The 10,420-nt window shown below is 40.3% G+C and overlaps 1 gene segment (V, D, J or C); it reads right to left on the reverse strand.

Annotated features, from left to right (window-relative positions):
* Positions 1 to 1,349: 1,349 nt before the first annotated feature.
* On the reverse strand, positions 1,350 to 3,369 carry LOC128609480 (immunoglobulin lambda variable 2-23-like). The segment is given in 2 exon segments: positions 1,350 to 2,021; positions 2,176 to 3,369. Coding segments are annotated over 2 exon segments (360 nt in total).
* Positions 3,370 to 10,420: the final 7,051 nt, after the last annotated feature.

The following is a 10,420-nucleotide window of genomic DNA, read 5'->3' on the forward strand; positions in this document are numbered from 1 at the left end:
TCTGAACCTCTCTAGCACGCTGCACGAGTAGAAACCGCCCACACGCTGCCGCTTACCTATGTGTATAAATACTCCTGTTCTGCACGAATAAACTCAGATGTCTCTGTGAACAGCATGTGTCAGTGTGTGTTCATTCAGACTCTCCAGGCCTGTGCTCTGTGGTCAACCACGCTTTCCGCTCATAGCACAGAACTAAGAGTTAAGAAAGTTAAAGGCTGAAGAAGGCTGACGGAGGACTGAAGACTGAGATTCTTTTTATCTAACAGTAACCTTTAAAGAAAATTTTAAGTTTCAGTCAACTAATTAATAATTACTTTATACATTATAATGATATACTTAAGGAATTAGGCCTATACAGTATACAGTAAAAATGTTGTCCAAGTCAAACACATTAATACTTTTCCCATCTGTTCTTGTCTCCTTGCCAGTGGTTTATAATAGCGAGGATAGTAGGGCACCAAACATCGAAGCACGATTTAAATAGATTTGTGGGAACTGGATCAAGCAACCAAGTGGTTGATTTCATGCTGGATACCTCCCTTGTGAGAGCCTCAGAATCAAGCAGTGAGAAATGAGTGAAAGAAACACCAGTGAACCCAGATGGACGAAGGAGTGAAGAGGCAGAGTCAGGTGTAACAGAAATGTGTTTGCAAACATTATCAATCTTAGAATTAAAAAGAGTATGGCCCTTGTTATGAGTCGGGTCAGTTACAAACTGTGTGATGTTAAAACAAACAAGTAGCGACAGAAATTCCTTAACCGCCACAGAGTCACTCCGGTCTACATGAATGTTAAAGTCTCCCACAATTAGAATTCTGTCAAACTTCACTCTCAACGTTGACAGGAAGTCAGCAAACTCTGACATAAAAGCTGCATGTGTCTTAGCCTTAGGTGGTTTATAGACTGTAGCAATGATGGTAGATTAAGGAGCGGAAATACTCAAGACCAGGCATTCAAATGATGGAAAGTGGGGTACGGACACAGAGCTTATGTTGAACTTCAGGTTGTAAACCACAACAATGACTCCGCCTCTGCCAGATTGCCACGGGAGGTCAAATATTCCAAAGCCCGCTGGAGTGATCTGGTTAAACAGGAGCCCATCATTTTCTTTATGCCAGGTTTTCGGTTAAAAACAAGAAGTTCAGCTTTTTCTCTTGTAGAAAATCCGATAAAATCAGCACCTTGTTTTTCACGGAACGCACATTGAATAATGCGGTATAAGCCAGGCTCTGAAGCAGAGACGACAATGGTTTAATCTCCATGAAGGGAACTGATATTAAATTAAATACTGTGATCAGCACCACTATGAAACATTTTGTTGGTCTTACGTCAACAGGTAGGAACAAAGATGTTAGTAGAGGATGAGCCAGCAAAACTGCGCCTCAAACCCCGATGGACATATGGTTTAGGACGTAGCAATCCAGCGTCTCGACAGAGTTTGTAAGAGTCTTTGGCTAGACAATAAATAAAAAATATGACTTAAATAAACAAACAAAACGGTCTCAGAAGTGGCAGCAAATACAAATAAAAACAATTTGTGAATTTAGTGTGACTGATGTGTCAATGGTTGAACCCTATTTTTTTTTCTGTTTCTTTCAGCTGCACATGTTACCACAAGTTGTTTGTGTCTGAGGTTAACTGATAAGTTTTTAAAGTGATCTTCTGTGGTTTTAGAAACTTCATAGGTACCATTTTTATGTTTTTGTACAGCCTTTCATTGACTCTGTATTACTGTGCTCCTACTCTAAGAGCACAGTGATAGAGTGCAGAATCTGAGAGCTTTAGACCTCTGATAGTAAGTTCAGTAGAGCCACTGGATGATGTTGCCTGAAATCGATTGTCAGTGGGATTGCCACCTACATACACTAAAAACTGCGGTGCACTGTTGGGATGTTGTTTGTACCAACAAGGCAAAACACTGCTGCTTGACTCATATGAACATTTCAGAGTAACAGTGTCTGTTTCTTTCCCGACAAGGATGGCATTTTTGTCCGTTGGCCAGATTTTATTTGCAAAACTGCCTGTTGTAAAGAAAGAGCATAAAGAAATACATTTGTGAAGTATTTTTGTAAACAAAATATTAAATTGAATTAAATTAAGAACTTACTAGATAGATGTTTAAAAAAATCATGGGTATCAATTAATACAATTAAATAACTGATTTAATATAGTTACCTGTTGCTACAGTGAGAATCAGTGGTATGTATCTCACTATGTACAGTAAGTTGTATAGTTGATCCATTTCTGAACACAGCTCTGTGAGGAGTCTTTATAATAGTGCTGTATGTGCTGAACTTTACACAAGAGGAATCACATCTCTAGAAGGCCACACCCAGGAAGTGCTACGATTGTAGCATAACATCATAACTCTGTCTCCAAGTAGAGCAGGGTGGACAGAAAGCTTTTAAGAAAATAATTTAAAAGCAAAACCATATTCAGTAATGTAGTCAGCAGTCAGTTCTTAGCAGTTATGCTATGCACTGACTTCCCTTTAACATAGTCATTCAAACACCTACTGCACCATAATAGTTATTTATGTGCTGTCTAATGCAGTGAGTATTCTGCAGATTCTAATAGTATATGTTTTTACATTTGGTTAATCAGCCAGTTAACAGTAAATCTATTAACCAGCTGAAACATATTACTTAGGGAGCACTGAAGAGATGAAGACCCTGTTCCACTGCTAGAAATGTGCAACTGGAAGCTTGCAGCACTTGTCAATTCTTGCTAAGATGCATTCTATGTCCTGCTGCATTTCTAAGTTCGTACTTTCAAGGCAGCCTGGCAAGACTGATCTTCATGAGAACACAAGTCCGTTCCTTGCATTTTTAGAATTGATAAACAGCCTGATTTACCTCTGAGGTCAACTTGGTATGCTGGTATGCCTACAGGTGGGAGACCTAGGATGTTACTGCAGGCCGAATCCGGCGAAGTCCAGAAAGTAATTACATTGCAAAAAGATTTGGAATTACAACTGTAAACTCAGCACTGAGCTGTTAAATTAATATTTTAATCTTTACAAACCAATGGCAACATAAATGTCACAAACAATACCACTACATCATGCCATTGCCATTTAATATTTTTATTTCATGTCATCAGCACCTCAACTAGTTTCCTATCAAAAATGGTTTCGAAGAAAAAAAGGAATATAGAGGTATATGTAGAATGTTTATTATATTGCAAGTGTATTAAAATATAAATTTACAAATTAACCTGTGTTCTTATTGTATAGCACTACATTGTGTCCTCCAGTTTGAGTTGACATTTCAACTATTTGTTGCCTCTCCCCCACAGTTATACAGGCTGAGAGACAGAGTACAGAACAGAGTTACATTTAGCAGCCTGTCATAAGAACAAGGTTCATGCTTTATTACTGCTTTTAATCTGTCTATGAATCACAACAAACTCATTTCTGAACACAGCTCTATTCTTGTAAATTTTTTCATTTTAATTCCATCCATCTTCTACCGCTTACTCCTTTTCAGGGTCACGGGGAACCTGGAGCCTATCCCAGGAAGCATCGGGCACTAGGCGGGGTACACCCTGGACAGGATGCCAGTCCATCGCAGGGCACAAATCACATATACACTCACACACCCATTCATACATTACGGACACTTTGGACACGCCAATCAGCCTACCATGCATGTCTTTGGACTGGGGGAGGAAACGGAAGTACCCGAAGGAAACCCCCGCAGCATGGGGAGAACATGCAAACTCCACACATACGGCCCCGGCGGGACTCGAACCCCGGAGGTATGAGGCAAACGTGCTAACCACTAAGCCACCATGCGTCCTCATTTTCATCCCTAAAATTAAAAAAAAAAATTTAAAAAGTTGTATAGTTGAGCCATTTCTGAACACAGCTCTGTGAGGATTCTATATAATAGTGCTGTATGTGTTGAACTTTACACATGAGGGAACACGTCTCTTGAAGGCCACACCCAGGAAGTGCTGCTGTTTTAGCAACTTTGTACAGATCACTTCACAGTATCAGTGAGAGTGAACTGAGTAGAACTATTCCACTGTTGCAACCTACTGCATCCAACATCCCCTCTTAAACTTATCTTTTGGCATTAGAGTCCTGTGTTGTGGCTCAAAATAAAAATAAAAAATCAATACAAAAATATAAGCCTCTGCTAGTTTTGGTGTTTTTTAAATCATTTTTCAGGCATCATGGAATCTGGGCTCATTATTATGAATACATTAAACTTTAATTATATGTGACCAGGCTAATCTGACACATTTGAGTACTAAATGAATTAACAGGTAAACAGGTACACATGAGCTTGTAAAATGATTCAGTTTCCACATCGTTTTGATTTTCAATAACTGTCTTTATATACCTACATACAGTTCCCTCTGAAAGTTTTGGAACAGCAAGGCCAATTCTTTTGTATTTGCTATGCACCAAAGACAACTGGTTTTGAGATAAAAAATTATTTCAGCTTTCATGTCCTGATATGTACATCTAGATGTGTTAAACAACTTAGAGCATAACACCTTTTGTTGGAACCCACCCATTTTTCAAGTGATCAAAAATATTGGAACATCTGACTGACAGGTGTTTCTTGTTGCCCAGGAGAGCCCTCTTAGATTGATTGTTTGAACAATTAATAGCTTTGAATGTCTATTTTTGCTTTGAGTCCTGGATTTTGGCTATGAAAACAAGAGCATTTGGTGACAGAAATATTGTGATAGCTGTGAAGAAAAACCTCAAAACAGCAGTCAGTTACATCACCAACAACCTTCACAGGGCAGGGGTGAAGGTATCACAATCCACCATTCAAAGAAGACTTCAAGAGCAGAAATATATAGAGACCATACCACAAGATGGAGACCATTCATCAGCAGTACGATCTGGAAGACCAGAATGGAATTCACATAGAAATATGGAGATGAACCATGAAACATCTCCTGATTAAGGACAGTAGACATCTAAACCAAAAGTCAAGCTACTCTTCTGACCATATATTATTATTTCCTGTGTAAAACAAATATCCACCAACAACAAATACAAAATGTTGTCTAATTTCCATGTTTTGGGGCTGATGACCTGTGAGGTGGAGGCAGCAGCTAGCATTGCTGCTTCACAGCTCCAGAGTCCCCTGTTCAATTTTGAGCTCAGGGTACTGTTTGGGGGCTGATGACCTGTGAGGTGGAGGCAGCAGCTAGCATTGCTGCTTCACAGCTCCAGAGTCCCCTGTTCAATTTTGAGCTCAGGGTACTGTTTGTGGGCTGATGACCTGTGAGGTGGAGGCAGCAGCTAGCATTGCTGCTTCACAGCTCCAGAGTTCCCTGTTCAATTTTGAGCTCAGGGTACTGTCTGTGCAGAGGGCTGCATGTTCTCTCAAAATTTGAGTGGGTTTTCTCTAGGTTCTCTGGTTTCATATCATTCCTGCCTTACCAACAATAGTTTATGCCAACAAAACTCTTTATAACCCATGAGAGAGAAAGAGAGAATCCTTACAAAATAGTGCTGGAATTTTCTCAAAATCATCAGCAGAACTACTGTAAATATATCAAAAGTGTGTCAAAGTTTTTGTACAGTGCAGTTGGATTTCCTGTCACTGTGGGCACCAGAGCACAGTAATATAGTGCAGAGTCTGATACAGCAGCAGAGGAGATGAGCAGATCCACTTTATCTCCATCAACTTCAGCAGACATTCTTGCGGGAATGTTAGAACTTAAAGCTCCACTTTGATGAATATAAAGAAGGAACTCAGGTGTAGATTTTGGATATTCCCTGTACCAGTGTAAGTAGTTGTTTCCTGAAAAACTGCTGTTGTATCTGCAGGACAGGGTAATATTATCATCTTCATCTACAACTTTATGAATGAAAAGTGGCTCTATTGAATCTGCCATGGAGTCACCTGTCATAGAGAAGAGAAGACATGTTTTAAAAATCATGAAATAATCAAACCAGAATTACATTTGGCATTACTTTCTTAACACCACACAGATTAATTAATCACTAATTCAACACCTAATATTTCTCAAATAAAACACTAATGTTGACTCACCTAGTAAAAGCCAGAGACACACAAATATAACAGTGAACATGATGATCTTAGCTGAATTAAAATATTCTGACACCTTTTGTATTCTAATATGTTAACATCATAAAACTTCATGAAGCTCCACCCCACAGCATCACATGACAGTGTCACCAATGTTACAGACACACTGTCGAGTTGCTTCTGGTTTTACATTCAGACTCACATGGGGAACCTGTCATGAGACCATTTTAACCAAACTCAAACTGTAAGCAGGAAACTGATGTAATAATTTAATAATTATTATTTTAAATAAATTTTGAATCAGTGGTGTCTCTATATTAGGTGGTTTGGCCCCACCTGAGGTACAACGCATGATAAAACATTGTAGCCAGTAAAAATATACATATATACATATACATATACATATACAGTATCTCACAAAAGTGAGTACACCCCTCGCATTTTTGTAAATATTTGATTATATCTGTTCATGTGACAACACTGAAGAAATGACACTTTGCTACAATGTAAAGTAGTGAGTGTACAGCTTGTGTAACAGTGTAAATTTGCTGTCCCCTAAAAATAACTCAACACACAGCCATTAATGTCTAAACCGCTGGCAACAAAAGTGAGTACACCCCTAAGTGAAAATGTCCAAATTGGGCCCAAAGTGTCAATATTTTGTGTGGCCACCATTATTTTCCAGCACTGCCTTAACCCTCTTGGGCATGGAGTTCACCAGAGCTTCACAGGTTGCCACTGGAGTCCTCTTCCACTCCTCCATGATGACATCACAGAGCTGGTGGATGTTAGAGACCTTGTGCTCCTCCACCTTCCGTTTGAGGATGCCCCACAGATGCGCAATAGGGTTTAGGTCTGGAGACATGCTTGGCCCATATTTTGAGGGGACAGCAAAATTACACTGTTACATAAGCTGTACACTCACTACTTTACATTGTAGCAAAGTGTCATTTCTTCAGTGTTGTAACATGAAAAGATATAATCAAATATTTAAAATATGTGAGGGGTGTACTCACTTTTGTGAGATACTGTTTGTGTGTGTGTGTATATATATATATATATATATTTAAAAAAATAAATTAAAACGTTTATTGCATAGAATAAACATAAAGGGAAAAAACAGCCACCCGATGCTCCCTGGGATAGGCGCCAGGTTCCCCCACGACCCTAAAAAGGAGTAAGCGGTAGAAGATGGATGGATGGAAAAAACAGCCGCTGGTTTTGGCAGCTATCAAGGTTGTCATTGAGCCATTAGGCCTTAAAGGGGAGTGATGCATGGTTTGTGTGTGTGGGGTTTGCTGGATTGAATGAAGGTTGCATTGGTATTCACTTAGTAAACACTGTGTGGTAAACACTGGGTTTTATTTGGATTGCATGTTTAATTTATGCAGAGTGACTTACAGTTGAGGTGAGCTTTACATTATCACAGTTTTACATTATCACAAACACCCCCATTACAAGAGAACCTGAGCCCATTTAATTTAATGCCCCATCCTGTGCTTGTCCATGTTGGAGACAAACAATGTTAAACACAATATTAAGTAAGTCAGGTCTTATTAATTTTGCCTCTGTATGCCACCACAATGTATGTGAAATGAATGCGTAGACTTTCAGCTTTAATTCAAAAGGTTTGAAATTTAATCACATTTTTGTATTGAAATCAAAAGTTAAAACATTCCTGTGTTCAAAGTACCATCAGAAGAGAGTCTAAAGCAGTGATACAGAGGAGGTCAGTGTCAAAATCAATTGCATAAGGTTACATTGGTCTTAATGAGAGTAACCAGGGCAAGGTTTATTATATAAACAAATACAGTCTGTCTATCTGTCTATCTATCTATATTATTTTATTGTGCTAAGTAATATAATCAGAGAAGGCAGGATCTCTGGAGGAGCAGGGTTGTGTGACGCTCAAGTACTTGGCCCACAATAAGGTAACTGACAGTGCCACCTTGTGTTTACCAAGAAAAAAATACACACAGCATATTCCATCCATCCATCTTCTATACCGCTTACTCCTCAGGGTCATGGGGAAACCTGGAGCCTATCCCAGGGAGCACGAGGTGGGGTACACCGTGGACAGGGTGCCAATCCATCACAGGGCACACAAACACATACACACACTACGGACACTTTGGACATGCCAATCAGCCTACCATGCATGACTTTGGACTGGGAGAGGAAACCAGAGTACAGAGGAAACCCCCGCAGCATGGGGAGAACATGCAAACTCCGTACACACATGGGAATCGAACCCCCAACCCTGGAGGTGTGAGGCAAATGTGCTAACCACTAAGCCACCATGCGCCCCACACAGCATATTAACTAATAAAAATTAGTTATTAAAAGGGATCAAAAGTAGTTGGTCAAACTAAATAATCATAAACAATAAACTAATCATTTTAAATACTTGGTTCCAAATTCTTTTCAGTCAATGACTGAAGTCTGGAACCCACAGACATCACCAGACACTGGGCCCTGCTGATGCTTTGCCAAGGTGTTTACTGTAGCTGTCTTCATTGTAATTCAATTCACTAATATGTGTGCAGTGCTTTTAACACTGGACATTGTCACAAAGCAACTTTACAGAAGTTACATAAGTATTATGTGCGTAAGTACATAAGTGTGTTATGCCTTGCTCCCGTTTCATCATGGGGCACACTTTCTGTGTGACTAGGGATGGAGCATGCCAGGGCAGCCCTTGAGAGGTCTGACTGTGTTATTGTGAATGCATTACAACTTGTGGTTCTCTCTCTTCTCTGCCAAAGGGAGTTGGGTTTCAGAGCCTCGCGTATCTGGGCCGGCCACTGCCATATCAGCTAGCCGGCTCAAGTCCTGGGGATATCGAATGGATCTGGAAGAGGAGCCAGAGACAAACGCTGCTCTATCTCTTGCTCTGTTTTCTGGGTCCCGCTCTCTGCCCGATTTTGGAGCTCAATTTACAGCTCCTCCTTCTGCTATGGAAAGCCAAAAAAAAATGCCTCTCTGACTCTGAGGAGCCAGAAGGGTGTGCCAAAAATGGAAAGCAGCTCTCAAGCATATAAATAGTTGCTTGAAGTGATTAGTAATGCTGGACGAGCTTTTTTCTCCACACTCAAAATAAATCTCCCTCGCACCTCAGAAGACTCCCCTTTTTTTTTCCAGAAGTGCATGACGAAATATCACGCTTCTGGGGACAACCACACATAAGCCATATTTGTAAACCCAGGATGTCAGATTATATGGCCATCGTGGGGAATGAACAGTATGGCTGTTTAGCTATGCCGTTTAGCTATACCTCTCTCCATCGATAATTTAGGGGGGCCTTCTTTTACTTGGTACTGGTGGGCAAGGCTTATGTGGCAGCCCCCTCGTGTCGAGTCCCTCCAATCATCCACAAGTGGAGCCTGGGCCAGCACTAGTGCGAGGGAGGCACAAAGGCGAGTGTGGTGGTCCGCCTCCCCCTGTGGAGAGCCAGGGGAAATGGTTGGCCACAGTCGCAGCCTGCTAATAGGCCTGATCTGAAAATAGTCATAAAGGCCAAGCAGACAAAGGAGGAGTGGCTCTTAAGGTGGCGTGCAGGGACGTATCAGGGACGTATCAGGGACATGAGGTTGTTTGGGCAGTTATCCCCCAGTACTACTGTAGGGCCTCCCCTAGCCAAGGCTATCCACAACCTTTTTTTCTGAAGGCCTTACAGAACTCTTTAGATGTTTGCATGATGACACCACACACGTCAGTAACAAAGGGAACACCAAACACTAGATATAAATAAGGTGAACTCTCTAAGCAGGTTCTAATCACTGGCACCCAATGTTGAACACATGATTCTAATTTTATGGATTTGAAGGTGATAAATGTAGGGGTGTAGTTACTTCTTCCATGTGACTGATCTGTTTATGTTGTTGTTGTTGTTGTTGTTGTTTTTTATTAATTAAATTGCGGAAATTACTACAAACTGTCAATTTTATGTGTCATTTGATGGAGTGTATCAACTTTATTAATAGGCACTGTTTCAAAGAGGATCAAATGTTTGCTTGTCCAAATATGTCCAAAAAAAAACACCAACAGTTTCCATGGGGTGTACTTATTTTTTCACATAACTAACTCAATACTGTCAATATCAAGTGTCAATAATATACATTCTTTATACATCATGAGAGAGAAAGACAGACGTCCCCCAAAATAGCATGTACATTCCTCAAAATTATTGGCAAAACTGCTTTCAATATAACAAAACTGTGTCAAAGTTTTTGTACGGCGCAGTTGGATTTCCTGTCACTGTGGGCGCCAGAGCACAGTAGTATAGTGTAGAGTCTGATACAGCAGTGGAGAAAATGAGCAGATCCACTTGTTTCTCTCCATTAACGTTAGCAGACATTCGTGGTGGGATGTTCAGACTTAGCTCTCCACTTGGAGTA

This window comes from Ictalurus furcatus, chromosome 7 (genome assembly GCF_023375685.1).
Source record: "Ictalurus furcatus strain D&B chromosome 7, Billie_1.0, whole genome shotgun sequence".
Classification (NCBI taxonomy): domain Eukaryota; kingdom Metazoa; phylum Chordata; class Actinopteri; order Siluriformes; family Ictaluridae; genus Ictalurus; species Ictalurus furcatus.